The 27,109-nt window shown below is 43.3% G+C and overlaps 1 protein-coding gene across 1 annotated transcript in view; it reads left to right on the top strand.

Moving 5' to 3' along the window:
* The window catches only part of LOC147619648 (uncharacterized), a 40,221-nt gene extending 13,959 nt beyond the window's left edge, over positions 1–26,262 (top strand). Inside the window, exons 2-6 of the mRNA XM_086773334.1 lie at positions 24,900–25,011; positions 25,090–25,183; positions 25,416–25,593; positions 25,682–25,751; positions 25,851–26,262. Of these exons, the coding sequence (XP_086629460.1) occupies positions 24,900–25,011; positions 25,090–25,183; positions 25,416–25,593; positions 25,682–25,751; positions 25,851–26,165 (769 nt within the window). The 3' untranslated portion in view covers positions 26,166–26,262. The remainder of the gene's footprint in view (positions 1–24,899; positions 25,012–25,089; positions 25,184–25,415; positions 25,594–25,681; positions 25,752–25,850) is intronic.
* Positions 26,263–27,109: the final 847 nt, after the last annotated feature.

The following is a 27,109-nucleotide window of genomic DNA, read 5'->3' as shown; positions in this document are numbered from 1 at the left end:
GCACAGCCCAGGCACAAAGCATTGGCAAGCAGTCAAACGCATTTTTCGCTATCTTAAGGGTACCCTGGATCTTGGTTTGTTCTATCCCAGGGGGGGCAGCTTGCAGCTTTATGCATACAGTGATTCAGATTAGGCTGGTGATTATGATACCAGGCAATCCACCAGTGGGAATTGTTTTTTTCTTGGCAGTTCATGAATATCTTGGTTGAGTAAAAAGCAACCCACTGTTGCTACATCTACTTGTGAGGCTGAGTACAGGGCAGTCTTTACAGCTACAGTAGATTGTGTATGGGGAGACTATTGGCTGATCTTCGTGAGTGTCAGCAAACACCAACCACCATTGTCACTGATAGCCAGAGTGCTATGGCCGTGGCACGAAATCCAGTATTTCATGCACGTACCAAGCACATAGAGATTCATTATCACTATGTCAGAGAGAGGCTACATGCAGGGGAGATCAGTTTATCTTATTGCCCTACACAGGATAATGTTGCAGATCTATTCACAAAAGCTTTACCTCGAGAAAAGTTTGAAGCTTTCCGCAAAGCTTTGGGCTTACTCTCATCCAGAGAGTGATCTGCTACCTTGTACAGGTTCACACTTCCACTCTACAGGGGGGATTTGTAGGCATATGCTCACTTATGGTAGTGCTATGTGTGAACAGGGCTTAACCAAGGGCACTTTTTTCCATGTGGTTTTTCCCCTTGGACATCAAGTGTGAAAGGACACTCTAACATATAATATTTTGTACTTCTATATTATATGGATGTGGCACACATGCAAGGGTTGACTTGCATTTTGTGGATACCACACTTTTGGCTCTCTCTCTCTCTCTCTCTCATTTCTGTGTGTGAGCTTCTCTACCTTGCACCTAACCCTAATGTGCAGGTTTGTGTGTGTGAGTGTGTGAGTCCAACACCCAACATGGTGGTGTATGCCTGGCATATATCCACAAAGGATTTGATGTCAAACGCAGTTTGTGGTACTTACCAATTGACAATCTCAGCCACCTTGGCCGGATCAAGTCGGATGCCCTCAATACTGATAATGTATCCAAGGTAGTGAACCTCCAACAAATAAAATTCCAACTTCTTCTCATTGACGTAGAGCTTGTTACTTTCCAACAACTTCAAGACTTTCTCCACATCAATGTCATGCTGCTCAACGGTAGCTGAAAATACTAGTATGTTATCCAGAAATATGAATACACACTTTCGTATTAAGTCCTTCAACACACGCATCATCATGCGGCTGAATGTGGTTGGGGCGTTCGTCAAGCCAAAAGGCACGACAACAAATTCATAGTGGGCCTGTTTTGTACGGAAGGCTGTCTTGGGGATGTTTCCCTGAACAATCCTCACTTGGTAGTACCCACCCTTTAAGTCTAGTTTCGAGAATATCTTGGTCTCATTCAGCCTCTCGTCGAGAATGTAATCTATTTGAGGCATTGGAAACTTACTCTTGATAGTCAGCTTATTGAGTGCACGATAATCGACACACAATCGAGAAGACCTATCCTTCTTCTTGACGAACAGGATCGGAGCTGCAAATGGCGACACACTGGGATGTATGAAGCCAGATTGCAACAGTTCTCAGAGTTGACGGTCCACAACTCTGATTCCATTGTCTTGGAAAGGCGGTATGTAAACTTGCTTTGGGGATCCGAGCTTGGGAGGAGGTCTATTTTGTGGTCCTCTGGTCTGGACGGGGGAGCTAGGGAGGGAGATTGTCTCGAAGAAAAATCTTTTGGAACTTGTCATGGAGTACCTGGTAATTCTCGGAAGTGCTTATCTTCAAGCTCCCGGCTAACGATTGTACCAACCAAAGCATTGGGATTTGAAGAACTAGGAAGAATTGCTGGGGTCTGTGTGGGAGCTGCGCTCACCATTGAAGCCGTGGAGGTTGGGGTGGTTGTCTGTGGAGTGGTAGTCTTCTTAGGGCACTCCCTAGAAGTGTGTTCTTTTGTATGACAAAAGAAGCACCTAGTCCTTGGACTAAGGGCTCACAATGGGGTCACGGCGTACGACAAATAATCCTAGAAAAGGTTCTATTTCTATACAAATGCTGCACTGATGATCATGCCAGTGTGTCACTGTGTACCCCAGTGTAGGGTGCATGTGACATCGAATCTCCAATGCACGCATGTGCACCTCGAGCATAGAACTTGACTGCGGTCGTGACCCTTCAAAAGGGCCATTTTGTGGAGAATTTGGAATTTGGGAAACGGAAGGAGAGGGAGGAGGAGACGGAAAAAGAGGACCTGGAGAACGGGTGTGCTCTTCTAGGGCCAAGATCTACGCCTTCTGCTCTTCCAATTTGGTACCTTGTTCTACGATTGCTCGCATCATCTGTTGGAACATCTCTGTGACACTCATGCCTGAAGTCCTAGATGGACTACGTGGTGCACTTTGGTCCCAAGGTTGTCATTCTCTCTCGTTGTCGTAGCTTGCCATCGTAGGAAAATGCACTTCCTTTCTAGAGCGCAATCTAACCATCCACTGTGTGGGAGATTTCCGGAGGCTGAAAACCAACCGTCCTTCGAGGGACAGGAGTCACACCAAAAGGGGGTGTTCCATTGGAGTCTAGAAACCAACCACACGAACGAGAAATTTTTTACTTTCTTTTTTTTCTGGTTTTTCTGGTAGAATCTTCACACTTGAAGAAGGCTTTGATATCAATGTTACATGCGGAAGCTCTGGGGTCTTCTTTCAGCCCTAAACACATACTGGAACATGCTGATGCAAAAAGGCAAACAGAAGAAAGAGATGAGAGAGAGAGATAGCTGAGTATTCAGTTTATTATATAGTACAAAAAGGTACATCAGATTTGCAGCCCTTGGCTGCCTTCAATGAAAAGGTGAAAATACCTAATCGATGCCTAGTTCTATGACCCAGCCAGCAAGGCTGAATGAGTCACAATAATGAGCCTTGGTGCCTTTTATAGGCTTGGGAGAGAACACGTGGACTGGCCGACTGCTGGTCGGCTAGGTCCAGGACATATAATCCAACATTTAGCTGCAGCCGATAGGTCATCCAGGTCACCAAGCGCTGGCCGACAGCTCACCATGTCCTCCACTAGTTAACTCCTTTTGCCAAATCAGCCACCTAAGCTCCATAGTTTGGTTCTAACCTATCTTTATCTTGTTGCCCTTCAGGAATAGCCTCTGAGTTCGGCCATTCCATGTCTTGCATACAGTAGTCAGAGTCACCAACTCTTCTTACTGACTTAGAGTCACCAACTCTAATCACTCATTAAAGTTACCAACTTTTACATGAGTGAATCCAACATGCTCCAAGAAATCCTTCCGCATGGCACAGATCTCTAGAGGATTGTGACATAAACAACTGTTGTAACACAACCTTAGCCTTAACCCTATGGAATCCTTTCACACCATCTCTGTCGTTCATGGAAATGTGTACCTCCTGAGGCAATGTTGGAGCCACTTCCGCCTTCTTATGTGGAAGAAAATCCCCTTTTGATGCCAGTTGAAGCCCAAAACTCCACTTACTCCTTTGATGGTGGATGCCATTCTTCTCGAGAAAACTCGTGGGTAAATCTTGTATGCCTTGTAGATGCAAGATGCTTAGACTGACTATCTATACTGGACTGCTAGGATGACTACTATATTGATGCAAGCCATGTGCGACCCTATATGCTATGCAAGAATGCAAATGAATGGGTTACTAATGCATCCCTAAAGGAAAAACCCTAAGGATGGCCTGCAAGATCTTGAGAACTGGATTTAATTGAGCGGAAGCGACTGTCATGATGGTTTACTGAATGAATTAAGGAATGAACAGGAACTAAGGCTGGTTACCCTGTAACGCTCTGATACCAATGTGACATGGGAGGGTTAAATGACCGTTGTAACACAACCTTAGCCTTAACTAAACTGCACTTAGAAGTACTTAAAAAGCAGGGAATAGTTTCAATGCAAATGCAATGCAACTATATTAAATGAGATGGTTACAACTGAGATATGGAAAGATCTATGATGATGATGACTTTGACTAGATGATTTCTGAATGCTGATTTCTGGATTTTTGAACGCTGAACTCCACACCTCCTGGGGTCTTGGGCAGGAGACCACCCAAAAGAGAGAGATCTGCATGGACTGAATGATATGCCTTGCTTTTATATGTGAATCTGCTGCTGGTCGGGCCGTGCCTAGTGCTGTCAGCCTGTTGGACAAGCTGCCGACTGGGACATCTGATTCCAACTTGCTCTCCTGCTGTTGACGGGTCCAAGCCCTTGCATGGGTGCTACCCTAAATTCCTGCTTGGCTGCCTAATATGCTTTCTTAATGCTTGCTTAATGCTTACTATGCTTGCTTAATGCTCATGAATGCCAACAATGCCATGCCACATGTACACCAACTGGGTGTGCATGTGACATTATATGTTAGAATTGTCTCCTAAAGTAAAGGTTTATCTAGTTTGTCATGTGAGTAGACTCAAGGAGAAACTGGAAGCTGAGGATAACGTTGTTACACCTTAGGAGCTAGTAGAGGTTGAGGACTCGTTCTTTGTTCCACATGAGCTAGAGCTTATATTGGATTTAAGCTTAGGAATAAGTTGATCCTTGAGTAGAAGATCAAGTGGAAAGACATGGTGATGGAGAATTGGACTTGGAAGACAGTTACTAGTTTAGAGCGGAGATTTCCTGACTTTGTTTCCTAAAGAGGAAAGGTCTTAGGAGGGGAAGTATGCTATGTACCTAACACTAATCCTTGGAATTAGGTCCTAATCTGGGCAGGGTTGGGGAGCCCTGAGATTAGGCGAAAGGGTTTAGGAAGGTTATAGGTGGCTAGGATATATTATTATCGATAATCCATGGCTACTGGCTATTTATGACACTGGATATATATATTTTTTTTCAACTGGCCTTTGGCCCAAGATCCTTCCATAGTTACCGAATTTCACGACACTGGATGGTTATTTGTAGCGGCAGTAGTCACTATATAAGTGACTTATAGTTTATTGTGTTGATAGATTGTCATACTTAACAATTGGTCTGTGTTAAATATCAATATTGATTAATGTGGGAATAAACCAGTGCTAGGTGGTTGTGTAAACTAGCACTCTAGTGTGTAAGCTTAGCTTTAAATAAAGCAGCTCTGGTGTGTGTGTGTGAGCAGCCACTAGTGTGTAGGTTCTTTTATGTGGAAGAATCCCTTAGAAGGATCTTATGTAAGCAATGATGTGTAAAGGTGACACCTCTTAGGGACACTTGGCATCATGCCTTGACATGTGGCATGCTCGGTGGCAGCATATGTATGCACCTCGTAAAGTGGGGTCTCTTCTATAAAAGGACCACTTGCATCTGCATAAGCATGCCTAGCCTTTGAGTTCATCTCGTGTCTGTTACAGGACTGAGTATTTTACCTCTTTGTCTTAAGCATGTTTAAGCATTCACTAATCATGATTAATCCAGTAAATGCATGTGTGTAAGTTTGTACACGTGTGTGGATGCAGATACATGTTTGGTGTGTGTATGAGTACGTGTTTGTTCATGCTCATTTGTATGTACATATGCATGTATATGTGTGTTTCTTTTACCTTGATGCAGGAGAAGCAATTGAGATACCTTGTGGGAAAGCCCAATGAGTAGTTGACACGTGGCTGGCTGATGCAGGCGTTATGGACGGGTGCAGGCGATGGCACTTGGCGAGCTTATGCAGGCGCTATGGACGGGTGCAGGCGATGGCACTTGGCTAGCATGGGCAGCCACCACCAGCAGCGCAGCGTGGGCAGCGTGGGCAGCGTAGCATGGACAGCGTGGGCAGCCAGCAGCATGGATAGCGTGGGCAGCCAGCAGCAGCGCAGCCGGCGGCAGCAAAACATGCGCAAGAATGAAAGTGCCGAGCAGCGACAAGCAAGAGCAAAAGCGCCGGACAAAAGCGCATGTATTTTTTTTATTTTTTATTTTTTTAAAAAAAAGAAAAAGAAAAAAGAAAAAAGAAAAGCTACTCGATGGCTTTTGGGTAAAAGCCCCTCTAGTAGATTTTTCCAAGGGAGGAAAAGCTATACTTTTCCCCAAATTTGTATAAATAAGAGGCCAAGGCCCTTGTATTCAACAACACACATCTTGGGTGAAAGTTTGAAGGAGAACTCCTCCCCGTGGATCAAGGAGGAATCTTCTCAGGAGTTGTACAAGGGCTACGCCGACTTTGAAGTATAAATAAATACCTGCGGGGGCGCCACGCTTTGGGGCCAATTGGTCTCTTGTGCAGGAGCACTCTAGCTCCATTTAAATATTTTTCTTTTCTTACAAATTTATTCCAGTTTATAAAGTGATTAAAGTGTGATTGTGTTCACCGCCCGTCAAGTTTTCTGAAGGCCGGTTTCAAGGTTCCATTGCCGGGATTACATCGTCAACTTTTTCAAGAGGGCGAGCCTATGGTCAACACATTTAATCTTATGGCCGGAACTAGTGCAGAGATGAAGGATTTATCTTCGGAAGAGGATGACTACTACTTTGATGAAGACGAGGAAAGTGAGCAAGAAATACCTTCCGATATGCCAGAACCTGAAGATGATGATGCCACCTATGAAGCAAAGATGCAGAGTTTGATGGAGGAATTAATGGAACTCGCGAAGGACTCACGTTTTCCACGAAACTTCAAAGTGATTCCAAACCACGGAGGCAGGGGTTTGAGAAGAAAGTTAAGCCTTAACATTCGACTCCCATCCACCCAAATTTTCAGCCATACCCTGATTTTTCTTCCTCTTTTCCCCCACCTTGGAAACCCTTTCAATACTTCTCATCCTGGTTACTTTGGTGGAGGCTCTGTTTTTCATTCCATGACGGGTGTACCCAACATGGACATGACTGGGAGCTATGGTATACAACCAGGTATGCATGGAGGTATGCTAGGAGGTATGTATGGAACTTATGGTGGTGGTGGTGGAAGTGCTTTTGGTATGCCTGGTATGGGAGGTGGTATGATGGGCATGGGATCTAATGCTGTGGGCAATTCTTTTCTCAAACCACATCCCTATAATAATCTTGTTCAAGGCAAGAAGCCAAAAGATTATAAAGAGAGTGGTGCTGCAGTAAAGTTTGATACTTTTAGTCGTGCAAAGGACCGTTTGAAGGCTCTCAACTTCATTCAACAATTTGATGCGGCATTTTCTGGTGGTAATTTCACAGAGGCATCTAAGGTACGAAAGGTAGCTTCTTTCCTCAAGGGTAATGCTCTTCAATGGTGGTCGACACTTCTTCATCAAGGGATAGCACCTAGCACTTGGGTGGAGTTCAAGCAAATCTTCTCTTCCTTATGGTTGACACCGACTTTTGAAGTGGATGTTATAACAGCTTGGCATCGATTGGATTCCAGAGATTGTAATAATCTGGAAGAATATAACAAGAAATTTTGGGATGCTCTGCCACCGGTCACATCCTTTAGGCCCGTGTCATTGGTTGAGCAGATAGAGACTTATTGCTGTGGGTTACCCAAGGAGCTTCGAGATTATTTCATCAAAACAAAGGTCATTAATATGACTCAGGTGATAGAAAATGCTCAGACTGGATATGCCATGCTTACTGGTCAGATGTCAAGATTCAAGGATCAACGTCTCTTCTCCAAGAAAGCATCAAAGGAGTTGAAAGAGACCAAGAACACTGAACCACGAGAGAAGGGGCAATCCAAGAAGAGAAAATTTCAGCCCTTACCTCAAAGGACAGATGAAGAAAGGAAAGAGCTTATAGCTGGCAACAAATGTTTCTCCTGTGGAGAAGCAGGGCATCGGTATTATAGGTGTCCGAAGAGAGCACCTAAAAACGCAGATGATTCACAGGAAGAGTCTAAAGCAAAGAAACAGAAACCGTCTGCTGGACTAGTACGTGACTTGATAGGGATGAAGCAAGGGGATGCATCTTTAGAGTTATGTAGAGCATGGGGAAGACTTTGAGATCAGGAGGTTTTGATCTTTTTTGATCCTGGGGCTCGTGCAAACTTCATCACCCCCGAGCTTGCAGCAAAGTTGGGCATCAAACCAGAGGAGATGGGTGTATTACATGAGGCTGCTTTGGCTTGTCTTGGACATTTGGTTGAGGTTACACCAATCATTGGGAAACTGCGTCTCAGTGTGCAGACTTACACGGACAGAGAGGATAACTTCTTCATTATGCCTTTGGAGGGTTGTGATGTTTTGTTGGGTATGCCTTGGTGCCATAAGGTTAAAGCGGTGGTAGATACTTTCAACATGAAAATCTCTCTCACTAATAAGCTTAAAGGGGAATCTATTCCTGTTGTATCGGCCTCGGCCATTTCTCGTCTAATAAAGAAACATCTTTCTATTCACTTATTGTTTGTTAAAGAGAATCAGGATACCACGGATTTTAACTTATCTGAGTTGGATAAGGAAAGATTGGATTTTCTCAAAGGTTTTCAAGATTGTTTTTCAGAGGCTTTGCCAGGGGAATTACCGCCTGCCAGGCCTGAGTATCATGGGATTGATTTGATTCCTGGAAGTTCACCACCGAATAAGCCACCCTATAGGGTGAGTGCAGCCCAACAAGAAGAGATTATGAGCCAAGTGCGTGATCTATTGGACAAAGGGTTGATTCAGCCAAGTTCTTCACCCTATTGTTCACAAGTGCTTTTGGTACAAAAGAAAGATGGTTCTTGGCAGATGTGCATTGATTACGGAGCACTAAACAAGATTACCATCAAGAACAGATTCCTTATACCTCGAATCGATGATATTTTGGATCGGTTACAGGGAGCAGCTTACTTCAGTTGAATTAATCTGAAGAGTGGATATCATCAAATTCGCATCAGGCCAGAAGACGTGCACAAGACAGCTTTCAGGACAACTTTTGGACTCTATGAGTTTTTGGTCATGCCTTTTGGTCTTACGAATGCCCCAGTGACTTTTAACAGGATGATGGATCGAATTTTTTGACCCCACCGTGCTTTTGTGGGCACTTTCTTTGATGATATGATTGTATTTTCTCACTCAGAGAAGGAGCATCGGGAGCATTTGACTAGAGTCTTTGAGGAACTCAGAAAGCATAGGTTGGTTGTCAACGGAAAGAAGAGTGAATTCTTCATGCAGGAGATTCACTTTCTTGGGCACATAGTGTCTAAGGATGGCGTCAGTGAAGACCTAATCAGGGTTAGGGTTAGGGTTTACAGAAAGAAAACAAGCATAGAAAACCAGCAGGGAGTGAACACGACTGATGTTGATATCTCAATCAATGAAAAATGTGAAGTACAAGCCACATGATAGTGACCCCTAAAGGATAAGTGTTCACATGACCGGCCATAAATGTGCCGGGTGGACCAAAACACTTATAAACTGCATATAAGTGAAAATGAACTAAACTGGGGGAAAAAACCTCCACTAACTGAAGTAAAAAGTGCCCCAGTAACCTACTGATGATCACTAGCACTCCTGTGGGTGCATACACAGCATAAAACCCAACAAACCCCCCTGGAGTGATATGTGATCACTGTACATCATCCACCAAAAGGAAACAAATTCAAAGCATTGCGGAATGCTTCAAATTTCGGACGTGGTAATGCTTTGGTGAAGATGTCTGCCACATTCTGATCTGTAGGACAGTAGATCAGACTGATATCTCCTGCCTGGAGTCTCTCCCGAACAAAATGATAGTGAATCTCAATGTGTTTCGTGCGAGCATGAAACACAGGATTCCTGGCCACAGCAATGGCACTCTGACTATCAGTATAGATAGGTGTAGGCTCCTCCACTGAAATATCCATATCAGTCATAAGACGACGCAGCCAAACACACTCAACAGTAGTAGTGTAGGCTGCTCTGTACTCTGCCTCACAAGATGAAGTGGCCACTGTGGTCTGTTTCTTGCTTAGCCAAGAAATGCATGAAGCGCCAAGAAAGAAACAATTCCCACTAGTGGAATGTCTGGTATCAAAATCACCAGCCCAATCTGAATCACTGTAAGCATGTAACTGCATGTCACCTCCCTCAGGATAAAGCAACCCAAGAGACAAGGTACCCTGCAAATAACGGAATACACGCTTCACAGCTTGCCAATGTGACAACCGTGGGCTGTGCATGAATCTGCTCAACTGAGAGACTGCATACTGAATATCTGGCCTTGTATTACACAAGTATATGAGGCACCCAACAGCCTGAGCATATGTAGTGGCATCAAAGGAAACACTGTCATCTTGTAGTGACAGTTTCATCCCAGGCTCCATAGGAGTACTAATAGGCTTGCAATCCTGAAATTTAAACTTTTCCAGAAGTTTAGCAACATAACGTGATTGCAATAACCCAATGCCTCTGTTATCCTGCACAAACTGTATGCCCAAATAGTAATGTACAAGGCCCAAGTCAGACATGTCAAATGTCTGTTGCAGTATCTCTTTAAATGCTGCAATTTTGTCATCATTTGATCCCATGAGCAAGAGATCATCCACATAAAGACTGATGACCAGCAGATCTGTCTCTTCTTTCTTCACATACAAAGTGGCCTCTGATGGACTGTTCACAAATCCCTGAGTGAGTAGAAAAGCATCTATTTTTGCATACCAAGCTCGTGGAGCTTGTTTCAAACCATACAAGGCCTTTTTCAGCCTGCATACTTTCCCCTCATGACCATGTGCTGCAAATCCCATGGGCTGAAATACATAAACTTCCTCCTCGAGGTCCCCATGTAGGAATGCAGTCTTTATGTCCAACTGGTGAACAACCCAACCACGATGTGCAGCCAATGCAATGACACACCGAAGTGTCGACATACGGGATGTAGGAGCAAATGTCTCCTCATAATCAATGCCCTTCTTCTGTGCATAGCCCTTTGCAACTAGACGGGCTTTGTACCTGTCAATGGATCCATCTGAATGTCTTTTCAACTTGTAGACCCATTTAGTACCAATGGCTTTCTTGCCTTTGGGCAGATCAACCAAATCCCATGTTTGATTCTTTTTGATAGAATCAATCTCATCCTGCATGGCTTTGTTCCAATGCACATTATCTCGTGCATCCACAAACGAATCAGGCTCATCATCATCCTGTAAACTGGCTGCCATAACCAGATTCAAATCCATGATGTGTGCATGCTCATTGGTCCTTGTCTCCCTACGAGTACGACCAGCAAGAGGACCCTCTAAATGGCTGTCCTGTAGTGTCCTCAAATACCATCTAGGTATATGTCTGACCTGTGGTGCCTGCTGTCCCATATTTGGTTCAGCTCCTGGCTCATTTGGCTGCTGAATTTCTGCACCACCTACATCATTTGCTGGCTGTCCATTACCCTCATGAGTTGGATCACCAACTGTGGAATGAAACTCCATGGGTAGAAGACCTTCAAATACATCATTTTCAGCCTGATTTGCCTCATAACCAGCCATGGATAATTCTGATTTTTCATCAAAAATCACATCCCGGCTGATAAATATCTTCCTGGATAGTGGGTCATATAACCTGTAGCCCTTGCTCTCACGGCTATACCCAACAAAAATGCATTTTGTGGCTTTATCATCAAGCTTCCTCCTCAACTCTTTGGGTATGTGTGCATATGCAAGGCACCCAAAGATACGAAAATGCGATACAGAAGGCTTGCGGCCATGCCAAGCCTCAAAAGGAGTAATAGAAACCAATGCCTTTGTGGGACATCGATTCAAAATATGACAAGCACACATTACTGCTTCCACCCAAAAGATATGTGGTAGTCTTTTTGCCTTTAGCATACATCTGGCCATCTCCATGAGTGACCGATTTTTCCTTTCTGCAACTCCATTCTGCTGTGGAGTGTAAGGAGTAGTATACTGATGTTTTATACCTCTACTCCCAAGAAAAGAATTCAGCACATGTGACATATATTCCCCCCCTCGGTCAGAACGGAGAGTCTTCACCTTGCATCCAGACTCTGTCTCAGCAAGTGCCACAAAGGCCAAAAATGCATCATATACCTGTGATTTCTGTGTCAAAGGATAGACCCAGCATATACGTGAGAAGTCATCAATAAATGTTGCAAAATAAAAGCAACCACCTAATGACTTCGTCTGCATGGGACCACAAAGATCACTGTGTATAAGTTGCAACTTTGCAGTTGCTCTTAGAGCCTGATCACGTGGGAAGGAAAACCTGTGCATTTTTCCCAAAATACATCCTTCACAAATGTGATCTGGAGGCTTCTCCATGAGAGGTAGATCTGTAAACATATTATGTCGCTGCATAAGCATAAGACTACCAAAATTTACATGCCCCATGCGAGCATGCCATAACTCCGCATCAACCATAGCTGGAGTAAGAGTGAATGCATGATAAGCAGACTGATCCACTGGCTGAAATGCATCCAACTCATAAAGTCCATGACATAATGTACCAGTAAGCATCAAGGTCAAGGCATTTGCTTTGTCTCTGACCATGCATTTATCATCATCAAAGTGGACTTGCATTCCACAATGTGCTAAAGAAGAAATGGACAACAAATTCTTCTTTATCCCTGGTACATATAAGGCATCTGTAAGGCGGAGAATGGAGCCATCAATGGCTGTAAGCTGAATCTCCCCAATGCCACACACTGGATATGAAGCATTGTTGGCACACTGAACAGTTTTGCCAACAGGGGCAGGGCCAACATGACTAAACAAATCCCTGCGAGATGTGATATGCTTTGAGGCACCACTATCAAAATACCAAGTACATGCATGCTCTGTCATACTGAGTGCCTGTGAAGACCAAGAGGCATCATAGCTGCATGTATAGAAACAGTAATCCCTGTCCTCAACAAAAGAAGCAGTCTCGGGAGGAGCTTTAGGAGCATCATTAACAGACATCCCAGCTTCTTTTGCCTTCTCTTTGGCAATCCTCTTCCTACATTCCGTGATGTAGTGACCTGGCTTTTTACAGTAATGACATTTGCCCTTCTTCTTGGGCTGTCCATTACTTTTCTTGGTATCCTGTGAAGAACCACCATCACCTGAATTTTGATTTGCACTCTTTGGTTGAGATTTCCCTTTCCCCTTTTGACCTGTAGTAAATGCTTGTTCAGCATTTGTGTTCATATTCATATTCTTTCTCATTTGCTCCTCTTGTAATAAGAGAGCAACAAGTTCCTGATACTTGAGGGGTTCAACAGCATTCCTCATGCTGAGGTTCAAAGAGGTATGGAAAGCCAAGTAAGATCTTGGCAAAGAGTGCAAGATGGTGGACACAAGCTGTGTCTCAGGAATAATCTCATCCACATTGATGAGTTGCTCTCTCAAATCCTGCAGCTTGTTCAAGTGGCTAGACATATCATCTCCTTCATTCATTTTCTGATTTTCCAGCTCTCTTTTCAAAAATGAGATCCTAGCCTCATTACGAGCAGCATACATTTGCTCCAAAGTCACCCATGCATTCTGTGAAGAGCCAGCTGACCGAATATGAGGTATAATGGACCTCTGAACTGACAATGCAATGAGTGACAATGCTTGTGCATCCCTGGCATCCCATGTCTTTTGAGCATTTGTTCTCTGAACAGGCAATGGCTGTCCTGGAGCCTGTACCTGTTGTCCTCGTCCACGAGCACCCCCTTGAGGAGGAGTCTCTGGAGCCAATGGACCTGGACGTGGTTCATCACCACTAACAAAATCCCAAAGACCTTTTGCCACAAGCACATTCTTCAGCATAAAACTCCATAAGGAGTAGTTCGTGCCATCCAATTTGTCTTCCTTAGACAAATATGTGAATACATCACTTTGCTGCTGATTTGCCATTATGCTTTACGCACAATGTTGTACCTGTTTACCAAAAAACCCAAAAGCAAAAAACCCTGATAACAACTGTACTCCACTGAATACAGTTTACCCAAATCTGCCTGCACTCTCAATCCTCTGAATGTGCAGCTTAATGCACCAATGACTGAGTAGGGCAGCAAATGGCGTACACAATGCCAAAATGCCCCAAAAATGCCCAAATTTGCTGCACCCAAACTTCGCAAAAATCTGTATATTTTCTTGCTAGAAACTCTGCCTGTTGTGCCTGTATATTTTTCACAAAGAAAAATAAGAGTGCCCAAAACTCAAAGCCTGTAATGCTTACCAGCTGAAATATGAGTTGATTGTTGTACTTAGCAGGTACAGTCCACCAAAGAGCAAGTACTGTTGACTGTACTGTGCAGGTACAGTCGACTGGTACTGTACGGAAGCAGTGCTAAAACTGGGCGAACAGGTACAGTACGGAACAGGAGGTGAATTTGGAGTCGAATGCACTGCAGGTATTGTTGACTGGTACAGAACAAGTACGGAACACCAGATGCTGCTGGTCGCTTGTACTGACGGTTGTACGGCTGTCTGCGCAGGTGTGTACAGGAGACTGTACGGAGCAGGACGACCAGATACACAGCAGGTACACGTCAGGTACAGTCGGGCGAGCAGGTTTATGAAGACACGTCAGGTACAGTCGCCTGGTTCAGTCGCCTGGTACGGATGCACGTTTACGGGCAGCAAGTGTCGACTTGTAGACGAATACCAGCAGGCGGCGACTTGTAGTACTATTGGCGCTGAAGGCGTAGGCGCACATTGGCTAGTACACGTGTGTAAATGTAGGCGACGCCTGTTTTGTACTTTATTGAAGGCGACGTGCGACTGTTGTACGGGCAGCTAGTGCGCTCGGCTGAAGCTGAAGGCGGCGCACAATGGGAGTACGGACAGCAGGCGCACAGTTGTACGGTGCTCAGAAGTACGGGCAGAAGGTACGGGTGCTGTACGGCAGCAGCAACCAAAAACCAATTGTACGTTTGATGTACGGGTAGAGCTGAGCGCAGGCAGTGTACAGCAATGGGCTAGGGCAAAACTTCAATTGCTCTGATACCAATTGAAGACCTAATCAGGGTTAGGGTTAGGGTTTACAGAAAGAAAACAAGCATAGAAAACCAGCAGGGAGTGAACACGACTGATGTTGATATCTCAATCAATGAAAAATGTGAAGTACAAGCCACATGATAGTGACCCCTAAAGGATAAGTGTTCACATGACCGGCCATAAATGTGCCGGGTGGACCAAAACACTTATAAACTGCATATAAGTGAAAATGAACTAAACTGGGGGAAAAAACCTCCACTAACTGAAGTAAAAAGTGCCCCAGTAACCTACTGATGATCACTAGCACTCCTGTGGGTGCATACACAGCATAAAACCCAACAGTCAGGCTGGATCCAGCAAAAGTCGAAGCGATAAAGAATTGGCCGGATTTGCAGACCATACATGATGTGAGAAGTTTCTTAGGACTTTGTTCGTATTAAAGGAGGTTTATCCGATTCTTTGCAGAGATTGCTTCACCTTTACATCACCTGACCAAGAAAGATGTAAAATTCCGATGGACAGTAAAAGAAGTGGAAGTTTTCAACAAGCTTAAGGAAAAGCTAACCAGTGGTCCAGTTTTGGTTTTACTAGATCTTCATAAACCTTTTGTGGTACAGTGTGATGCATGCAGGAATAGCATTGGAGCTGTTCTTGTGCAGGAGGGACATGTCATTGCTTATGAGAGTAGAACTCTGTCACCAGCAGAAAGGAATCTACAAGTATATGAGAAGGAGCTTCTTGCGATTATTCATGCTCTTTCTACTTGGAAGCATTACCTTCTTGGGGCCGATTTCATTGTTCAGAGTGATCATCAGACCCTTTGATATTTCCTTACACAAACGAAGCTCTCAGAGAAGCATATGAGATGGGCAAACTTTTTGTCCATGTTTCACTTTCAGATTGTTCATGTAGATGGCAAAAAGAATGTGGTAGCGGATGCCTTGTCTAGGAAACCACATGTGGCCGCCGTCTCCATTATCTTTCATCATGAACTTGATGATATGCGAGAACAGTACGCTAATGACTTTGATTTTGAGCGGATTTTTGATCGTTTGACCAAAGGAGAGCGAGTTGATCATTATTCTCTCAAGGAAGGATTCCTGATGATGCATGACAAATTGTGTGTCACATCTCAGCTGAGGCAGAAGGTTTTGATAGAATGCCATGCTCCGCCTTATACAGGCCATCGTGGTATTGAGGCTACAGTGATGAAGGCTTTGGAGGCATTTTTTTATTGGCCTACTATGCGCAGGGATGTTGATACTTTTGTTCATGATTGTATCATTTGTCAGAAGGTGAAGTACGACCGTCAAAAGACACCTGGGTTACTTGATCCTTTGCCTATTCCAGATAGACCGTGGGAGAGTATTGCTATGGATATTATCTTCGACCTTCCTAGGACAAAGAGTGGGAATGATGGCATCTGGACTATTATAGATCGTTTCAGCAAACAAGCTCATTTCATTCTAGTCAGGAAGAAGATTAATGCAGAGCAAATGGTGAGAATATTCTTGACGAATATCTTCAAATACCATGGGATGTCCACATCTATTGTCAGTGACCGAGATCCACGAATGACGAGTTTATTTTGGAGAGCATTGTTCGAGAATATGAAGACTTCATTGAAGTTCTCATCATCTTTTCATTCACAAACAGATGGGCAATCGGAAATTGCCGACTCTGTTGTATTGGATCTTCTAAAGTGTTATGTTTCGGATCATAAGGAACAATGTGAAAAGTATCTTCCTTTGGTGGAGTTTGCTTACAACAACACTATTCACACTTCGATAGGTAAAGCACCTTTCGAGATTGTGGAAGGCGGGAAGAAAGTACCTCCAATCCTACATACAAAAGATAAGATCTTCGAGGCAGATTGTTTTGTGGAGAATATGGATGAGGCTTACAAGAAGGTCAAGGTGGCTCTTCAAAGGACTCGAGAAACAGCGAAAAGCAGCAAACCTTCACCGTCGATCATTGGTTTTTGATTTGGGTGATTGGGTGCTCTTGAGATTTGAGAAGGCTAGACTCAGGAAAATGAAGGGTAAACAGAGCTTATATCCTAAATTGAGTATGCGGTACTATGGGTCTTTTCAGGTGGTTGAGAAGATAAGTGATGTTTCCTATCGTCTTCAGTTACCGGATCTTTGGAAGATTCATAATGCATTCCATGTGAGTCTTCTTAGACCTTTCAGAGGTGCGGTGCCCATAGAGTAGGTTGATGAGCCACAACCAGCGGTAGAAGAACTTGATGAGATTCTTCAACTAGAACAAATTTTGGCACATAAAGAAAGAAAAGTCAGAGGGAAAGTTTCATGTCGATATCTGGTGAAGTTTGTGAACTATTCACCTATAGATTCGAAGTGGATGGAGGAGGGTGACTCGGCAGATTCACCGAGGATACTACAACTTTACCTCGAGGCTTTTGGTTTGGAGCCTACCTTACAAAGTGCTTCAATTGGTTCAGCTATGGATTCTGGAGTATTACCTGTTACTCAAGAGGGGGGTGACTCCGCTCCTTTGTCACAGAGTTCATTTGGATGAGATCTGGAAGTCGCTTGGTGTTCTTATCAGCACACTTGAGATACTGACCTGACAATATATTTGCCTATGGGTCTCCTATGATATGTGTGTACTAGTCACATGGTTTTGATTCATGGATATACGAATATCTTCAGAGAATGGGGACGCCTATTCTAGACTTTCGTTTAATATGCATTATGACGACGATGCTCTTGATTTATGGTATTCAGATGTTCTGTTTCAGTTGGCAGGACATATCATTTGTATGTACATATGCATGTATATGTGTGTTTCTCTTACCTTGATGCAGGAGAAGCAACTGAGATACCTTGTGGGAAAGCCCAATGAGTAGTTGACACGTGGCTGATGCACGCGTTATGGACAGGTGCAGGCGATGGCACTTGGCCAGCTTCTGATGCAGGCGCTATGGACGGATGCAGGCGATGGCACTTGGCCAGCGTGGGCAGCCACCACCAGCAGCGAAGCGTGGGCAGCCACCAGCAGCAGTGCAGCATGGGCAGCGTGAGCAGCGCAGCATGGATAGCGTGGGCAGCCAGCAGCAGCGCAGCCGGCGGCAGCAAAACATGCGCAAGAATGAAAGTGCCGAGCAGCGAAAAGCAAGAGCGAAAGCGCCGGACAAAAGCGCATGTATTTTTTTTATTTTTTATTTTTTTAAAAAAAAAAGAAAAAGAAAAAAGAAAAAAGAAAAGCTACTCGATGGCTTTTGGGTAAAAGCCCCTCTAGTAGATTTTTCGAAGGGAGGAAAAGCTATACTTTTCCCCAAATTTGTATGAATAAGAGACCAAGGCCCTTGTATTCAACAACACACATCCTGGGTGAAAGTTTGAAGGAGAACTCCTCCCCGTGGATCAAGCAGGAATCTTCTCAGGAGTTGTACAAGGGCTACGCCGACTTTGAAGTATAAATAAATACCTGCGGGGGCGCCACGCTTTGGGGCCAATTGGTCTCTTGTGCAGGAGCACTCTAGCTCCATTTAAATATTTTTCTATTCTTCCAAATTTATTCGAGTTCATAAAGTGGTTAAAGCGTGATTAAGTGTGTTCACGGCCTGTCAAGTTTTCTGAAGGCTGGTTTCACGTGTCCCCTCTCGCTAATCACTCTTGTGAACGTAGTGATTAAACCCTAATATCTATGGTATCAGAGTTTTCTTTGCGCACACGCATACAACTTGTCCTCTACCTCATCTCCGTTGCTGCCCCAAAGCCACGCACTGCCAACCTAGAGCCACTCCCGCCGGTTGCTACCAGCCCAAAGCCCAACGCTACTCGTCGCCAGCCCAACGCCCCCCTGCACCGCCTGCTAGTCCAAAGTCGGTTGTCGGCCATTCTGGGCAGAGCTACTGGATAGAGCTCCACCGCTGCCCAACTCCCCAGTGGCTCCACTGCAGTGTAGACCTCTGCCACCTAGCTCCCAAGTTTCCCCGCTGGTGCTTAGCCTCTTTCTGCTCACAAATGGCTGACCTCGTTATTAGCTTCGCTAGATCGGGCTACTCGCCTCTGCCACTTCACGTCTAGAGTTGGCAGCCCGAGTTTGGTCCTCCTGGTCGTTAGAGCTGCTCACTCTTCCATTCTCTACAGCTCCACTTCGCCATCGCAATCAGTTGTCATCAGTGGCTGGTTTCTTGTTTTGGGGTTCTCTCTCAGAGATATCTTTAGGCATCCATAGGCACTCCAATACAAGTGCACACTCTAGGCACTCTTGCTCTTGTGCATGTTTCTCAGAGCCTAGTTTTGCTCACTCAAGTATACATCTTGTTCCTGGTATACTTCTTCAATCGCATCCTAAATCCTGACAAATCCCTATGTCTTGTGTATAGTGCATCATTCAATATTTTCTTACAAGCATATAGGGTGCATCAAGGGTTCTCTTTTTGTCACATGCGCGGAAGCTCTGTGTCTTCTTTCAGCCCTAAACACCTTTCTAGGAACACATAGGTGCAAAACGCTAACAGAAGGGCAACCTTTTCACTGAAAACCTTGCCACTCCAAATATGATGCAGATTTGTGCATCTGTTCCATGTTGTCCCCTTTCCTTCTTGCCCTATCCTTGAACACAAACATGAATCCCTTCTTCTTGAAGACTGGGCCCAGGCATCCTTGGCTCCAACCCTTGGATGAATCTCATCCCTTGGAGTACTTCATAAGAGCCTCTCGAGCAGCCCCAAATGGGTACCAACTCTCATGAAATGCTCCCCTTGAGTTTGCCTGACACCAACCAGCTTTGGGGGGTCTTGACACATGCTGCGTTACTCTCCTTCGACTGTGCACCTTCATTTGAAGAGAGAGCTAGCCGTGTTTTCAGTATATTCTCATATTGTACAAAAAGGGTACATATCTTGGCAAGCCCAAGGCTGCCCATAAAAGGTGATCTTGACTCTAAAGAGTCCTATGCTATGGATCCAATCCCTACAGGAGTGAATGAGTGAATGAATGCTTGGCTGAGCCTTTTTATAGGCACTTGGGACAACTCTTATGTTGGCCAACTGCTGTCGGCCAACAGCAAAAACGCCTTGCGCAAGCCCTAATTCCTATGTTTTATCTATTGCCCTTCAGGGATGAGCTCTGGGATGAGCATGTCCATGTGCTTGCACATGGGGAATTTTTTGTTTTGAGTGCACATAGTTTGCTTTGAGAAATCCAGCATTGTGAAGAGAGATGGGATATTTTTGGATATATGACCATTGAGGATAGACTTGATGGATCTAATTATTCATTGTGGGGCTTTATGATGAAAAGCTTGTTGATAGCCAAGGGTTATGGGAGATTTTCAATGCCTTGTCCTTCCTTGGTAGCAGTATCCATGGTAGGTGGGACCAGAAGAGTTGCTCTGGTTGCAAAGGGTCCTCCTACGGAAGAACAACGTAGGTGGGGTTCTCGTGATGCCGAGGCAATGTCCATGATCACTTTCTCAGTCAAGCAGTCCATCATACCTCTTGTTCAATCTTGCAGCTTCTTGCGTGGTTCTCAAGACCATGTTTCAGTCCTGTAATGAAGCACATGACATGTACCTGATGTGGAAGCAGGACACATACCTAAAACGAATATAGATGAGGTAGTTGATCCCAGGAAATCGGTCACCACCATTCTTAATTCCTTACTTGAGTCCTATTAAAGTTCACATACTTCTCTAAATCTCTCTATGAGAGGAGGAGGCAATCCTATATCCTTTGAGTTGGTTGGATTACTTTTCCATGAGGAGCAGACAAGGAAGAATAGATTGAGGGTTGATGCAACCTAGCCTTCTTATCTATGAAACCTAGCCTTCTTATCTATGAACAAAGGCAAAGTGGAGTCGTCACAGGGTGACACCAAGAAGAAGAAAGGAAAGTGTCATTACTACACAAGCCAAGGCACTACAATGAAGAGTGTAGGAAGAGACTTACAAAGTAGAAAGTGGATGAAGACTTTGCAAACTCTACCACTTCTACCTTTGACAACAAAAAGCAGCAGCCAGAAGAAAAAGCAAACCTAATCAATGATGACTGGGCTTTCTAGCCACATTTTCACTCTGGCAAGAATGGTAAATATTAGTAGTGATTAATGTGGGAATAAACCAGTGCTAGGTGGTTGTGTAAACTAGCAGTCTAGTGTGTGTAAACTTAGCTTTAAATAAGCAGGTTTGTGTGAACAGCTGCTAGTGTGTAGGTTCATTCATGTGTGGGAACAACCCCTTAGAAGGATCTTATGGAAGCAATGATGTGTAAAGGTGACATCTCTCATCATGCCTTGACATGTGGCATGTGTGGCGGCAGCATATGTATGCACCTCGTAAAGGGGGGTCTCTCCTATAAAAGGACCATTTGCATAATGATTAAGCATGCCTAGTCTTTGAGTTCATCTCATGCTCCTTCTTGCTAATCACTCTTGTGAACCTAGTGATTAAACCCTAATATCTATTTGTTTGTGCCTGGGCTAGAGTAGTCTTACTCCTGCCATGGACTTGGCATTCCATAGGTGGTCTTGCCGAGGGTCCCTTAGGACAGGCTCTAGTGGTATGGGACGCCAAGGCCGACTGGCTTGGCCTATGGGGAATGGGACCTTAGCCCCTGCCTCGGGGGAGAGTCCGGGATGGAATGTACGGTTGGAAGGTGAGTTTGCATGCACCCTTCTATGTATTCTAACCTTGTATCTAGCTTGTGTATTGGTGATCTTATGGAGGGAGCTTCACACATGTTGCCCAAATCAGGGACAGGTCAGCAAAGCATCATAAGGAGCTTCCAACATGGCATCAATCCAAGACAATCAACACTTTTCTTGAAGGTAGATGAGCTCAATCAAGCATTCTGTTGCAGACCTTGCGTCACAGCCTACAGGGTATTCCAGAGTGCTGCTTAGTAAAAAGTTGTTCCGGAAAAGACCCGTTTGGAGAAGCAAGTTCCAGCTGATTGTTCAGTATTGGTACACAGTTCTGTGCTCAGCTAAACGGGGAGGTCAAGACTCAAGGATTAACATCTACATCGTACCTATTATAACTTCATAATAAGCAAATACACCAAAAGGCCAGTGGGTTTTGGGACCCAATGCTGTGTCTGCTGAATTCTCTCTTTTCTCTTCTCTTTAGTTAACATGCCAAAGTAATTGCACTACTTTCTTTTCTCTTCTCTTTAGCTAACTTGCCAAAGTAATTGCACTACTTACTCATCTTTGCTGGGACAAGTGAAGATAAACAGGCCCTGCTAAAAGGGAGGAAAGATGGCAATGAGAGAACAATGGGCATATATTAGATTTCAAAGGTTGCTCACATGGAAAGGTGGCTGAGGACCAGGGGCAAGAGACAAAATAGAGCAGAGCATGTATGGATGGCCTGACCGCTTAGCCGGACCAGCACAAAGAAAGTTGAAGTATCAAGAAATAGTTTAAACTGAGGTAGGGCCTTTTGAGCTTGGTAGGAGTTGGAGAAATTTTTCAAATCTCAGGCACAGCCGCTCACCTACCAACCTACCCTAGGGAGTTGCTTGCCCCACTTTTGGAGACGCCAGCAGCTAGGGAGCCAGCAAAACCCTGGATAAAGTAGAGGCCAAGACTTTCTTGGCCTCTACTTCTGCAGGAGACCTATCAGCCTGTATATGCATGCTCAGTTCATTTTGAGCAGCTGTCAGCAGTAGCTAAAGTTGCTTTTGTCTCCAGTCTGTATAGTGAAATTTCACCAGCAATCACAGCTGATAACTTTTTCTACCCATGGTTCATGCCAGCAAGGGGAAACCTAATGAGGATCTTTTTACTTATCTCAAGCACAAAACTTGTGGGCGTGGTGTTTATTGCTATCTTAAACGTTCTCAGTGAATATTGTTACTATAATGACAAGATTAGTCTTCTGCTACTCGACTGTTAGATTGCAATTTTTTTTCAAGAACGTAGTCATAGTGCCCTTTTCTATTTAGGACCAGTGTGATTGAGGCTCTCTCGTCTTTATTTGAAAGGTTTGTGTGATTGAAACTCTTTTGTATTTGAGGTGGTAGATTCTTCTACACTTTTGTGGATGGCTCTAAACTTGATTGTGGTGTGTTAGAGACTAGCTTTGATTGTGCAAAATATTTGTGAATGGACTGGCACATGGTCAAGCTTGGCTCCTTTTTGAAGAGAAAATAACCTAGTCTTGATAATTGATTCACACATGGATTTGGAAGAAGGCTTTGCCTTATTAGCTAGCATGTGTACTCTGTATACTAAATTGGACTTAAACGATTTGCGTGGTAGAATTAAATCTCTGTTTTGTCAAGTCTTTTATTACGAACTAGAGCACAATAGATACAAAGCTTTGTTGATAAAAAAAATCAGCTCTTCATTTTGTTTTTTTGTTGGTTGAAAAACAAAAACCAAGACATAGCCAAGAATAAAAAAAGATATACTAAGATTGTAGACCAAGATGATATTATGTCTTGGTTAGGTTTTCTCCTAGATAACCTCTATATAACCTTAGGCGATTCCTTATTTAAACAAACCATTGGTATTCCTATGGGTACTAACTTTGCCGTTTTTCTTGTCAACTTTTATCTTTTTAGATATGAATTTGATTTTATGGAACCCCTAGTTTCAGTTGATACACGTCCTATCTTCCTTCACAAACTTTATCAAGTGAGATGTTTTGTTGATGATCTTTTTTTTTTCCCAATATTCCTGATTTCCAAGACTTTATGTATTTGAACCCTACCTCTCTAGCTGGAGGAATTTATCCCAAAGAGTTTTGTGAACTTAATTGCATTGCAAATAATGACCATTGTTCTTTTTTGGACCTCAAGATTTCTCAATCTTGTGTTGGTGTAGATGTGGATATATATGATAAACGTTTACAACCCAAGTATTTTAACTTAAATATCATAAGAATGCCTCACTTCACTTCTAACATTTCTAAAATAACTAAATATGGTGTTCTCTTCCCAGTTATTCAAATTCTCTCGTATTTGTTCAAACAAGTTTGCTTTTATTACTCAAGTTTTTCAACTCACCAATTTGCTTATGCAAAAGTATTATTGCTTTAAGAACGTTTTAAGCAAAGCTCGTTGTTTTTTGAATTAAAGTAAATATATCTTTGAGGTTTCGGCTTTTGGAATGTTTAAGATTATAAGTAATAAGTTTCAAAAAATGGGGAGGTTAAAAGCCCATTTTCTATCTAGATCATTTTATCTCTTAGTTTGTTACTTATCATTCGTTCTAGTCTTGCTTAATCATTGCTTTAATAGGGAAGTGATTGTTTTGCTAGTCTAGTTGCAAGTGCTAGCCTTCATAATGACTGAGTCTGCCCTTCACCTCCGGAGAAGTCATCTCATTGGTCTCTATATAAAAATTGTGTCCTCTTGGTTAGGACAAATTTTTTTATATGTAAACCTGCACCTACTCTTGGGCGCTGATGATGTGAGTAGGGATGTCGTAGGACCTAGTCCTTGCTATGCATGATGGAGTTGATGATCTTATACTTCATGATTGGACAATCTTTGAGGTAAAGTACGCACTTTTTTGTATTCTTGTCTTTCCTTGTTTTGTTTTAGTGAATTAGTCATTTAAAGTTTGTTTTGTCGTTGCTAATTAGTCATTCAAAATTTGTTTAGCTTGTTTGTTGGAAATTCTTTTGTTGTGGTTCAATAAAGAATTTGTGTGTGTGTGTGTGTGTATGCGGGTGTGTGTGATTTAGTTATGTATTTGTCTAGTTTTGCAAGTTGTTATTATGATTTCTTCTTGGGTGTCTATATTAAGCTTTCCTATTTTTGATTGTGCATGTTTTTAGTGATTCTTTTCTTTCTTTTAAAATTATTTGTAAGTTCAGATTCATCTGGTCTTATGATGGTATATAGCATACGTAGTTATGTCTCCATGAAAGACTTATTATTGAGTTTGTGATCCAATTTTATACACTAAGGGATAGAACTTGTCATGTGCAACTAACTGCATCCGATGACTTTACCTTTTTTTTTTGGTGTAGATAACCATGTGGATGTAGTTGAGGGCTTAGCTTAGTCTATCATATAGGAGACAATATACTTGAAAGTTGAGATGCAAGCACATATTTGTTTTTTTCTGTTTCTCATTGGCTGGAATATGAGGAATCATTTTTTAATTTAAGTATTGACCGTCTCCAGAAATATTGGAATTCTAGCGGAGAGCAATAGAGTTTACGCTATCGACTTGCTTGGGCTTGGTGCTTCAGAAAAGCCTCCCAAGTTTAAATACACAATGGAGACATGGGCTGAGGTAAGATGCTTTTTTCCCTTCTAAAAGATAACAATTTTTGTCAATCTTGTGAATGTTGCCTCTGTTCATGCTTGATAGATGCTATTGGACTTCATAAGGGAAGTGATTGGCGAGCGGACTGTTCTGATAGGCAATTCTATTGGGAGTTTGGCATGTACTATTGTGGCAGCAGGAAAGTTCTTTATTTAATGCCTTGTTGAACTCATTGCTGTACTTAGTTAGGCATGCACTATTGTGGCAGCAGGAAAGCTTTTTATCTGATGTCTTTTCTACTCTCCCAAAATTCATTGGCTGTGCTGTTCCAGCATTTCCTTACCATTTCAAGCATCTGAGAGGATTTCACACAAATTTTTTCTCCAGGAAGGATGGTTGAAGTCTGATTCAACCTTCCATTCGTTTAGCAGAAGCTCCACGAGGGTTGGTTCAAGGCATGGTTCTGTTGAACTGCTCAGGAGGGATGAATAATAAGGCGGTGGTGGATGATTGGCGTATTAGGCTCTTCCTTCCTTTTCTGTGGTTGATAGATTTTCTGCTCCTCCAACAACAGATTGCATCAAGGCTGTTTCAGCGCTTTCAGTCAAGGTCGTTTCTTGTTTACCCTTGATTGCTTCTGGTGAGAGGGGAGCTTGCAAACTGAATGCAAACCATCACTTGTCCTTAATGTTTACAGGGAAAACCTGAGAAATGTGCTGCAGTCTGTGTATTGCAACAAAGAAGCAGTGGATGATGAGCTTATTGAGGTACTTTGACTCATTTGCCAAAACGTTTGTGAACCACCCACCTAGTTTATGAGTAGCTCTCATCTATAGAACTGACTCTTTTTTCTTTTTCTCTCGTAGGTGATTGCAAGACCTGCACAGGACCCGGGAGCGCTGGATGCCTTTGTTTCGGTCATCACGGGGCCTCCAGGGCCATCCCCAATAGAATTGTTCTCTAGGATCTCTGTTCCTGTTCTGGTGTTGTGGGGAGACAAAGACCCCTTTACCCCAATTGATGGTCCTGTGGGAAAGTTCTTTCGTGGCCTTCCTGCCTCTCAACCTAATGTCCAGTTGAGCATGTTGCAAGATGTGGGTCATTGCCCACATGATGACAGGCCTGAGCTTGTCCACAAAGAGCTTCTGCCATGGCTTGCTAATGTATGCAGTCACTCTTGAAGTGAGTGACAAGGTTTCTGCACTGTTATATGCTCTTCAGTTCGCAGCATGAATGCGAACTTGCTTTTTTTAAGGAAATACTCATTTTTTGTTCTTATCAACACGAAACAGTTGGATGTTTTGTGTTTCAAGGTCGTGCTCGAAAACTTGTTTCATCTTTGGCCAGGTGTTGAAAGTACTGTATTCTTTTATATCAGTCTGTACAGTAAATCTATTTTTACACCAATGAGAACCCTTTTCTCTTGCTTTACATCCTCCTAGAACTATTGGGTCAAGGCAATTGCTGTCTCCTCTTTTAAAAGCCTTTGTATTCTCCACCTCGAACACCCATTTTTGGTGACCATACTCAACAAGCTTATTTTTCTTCAGCTTTCTGTTACATCCTTGTTAGCATGTATTGGCCAGGGTTTATAGGTAATACTCTATGGGTCATGCAAGGCATAAGCAGTTGGTCATTGTGGAGGGAGTTAGTAATCCCTTAAAAAGCAGGGATATTAATAACGCATGGGGTATATATTAGTGAGTGGGTGCGCGTAACTTTCGTTGAGCCAAAAGTGTTTGGTCTGGATGTATAGTGGATTGTTGAACCCTCTTGGGTGTGGTATGGGTCGTTTGGTAGTGTAGCCCTAGATGCAGATAGTGGTTGCTGGGTGTGCTATGAGATGCTGGTAGTCAGTCATTCTAAAGCTTGGCTGTCAAGTGAGGGATTGGAGTTTCTTTTTTTTGTGTTTCCATGACTCTAGTAGAGAGATTACAGTACACGCTCTTGAACTCTTAAAATGAAATTTTGAAGTTTCAAAAAGAGATACGTGATATCGACTACTTGAAACACTTGAAAGAAATCAAGGAAACAATTCTTGGTACAAGGGTGGGATGATTTTTTTCAAAAGCAAACATGCCTCATCAAGCATATAAACAATTAAAAACAATCATTGATGTTTTCA

This window comes from Cibotium barometz, chromosome 33 (genome assembly GCF_041138505.1).
Source record: "Cibotium barometz isolate CiBa-2024 chromosome 33, ASM4113850v1, whole genome shotgun sequence".
NCBI classification, from domain to species: Eukaryota; Viridiplantae; Streptophyta; class Polypodiopsida; order Cyatheales; family Cibotiaceae; genus Cibotium; species Cibotium barometz.
Note: the sequence above shows the minus strand (reverse complement) of the source record. Positions and strands in the feature narration are given on the sequence as shown.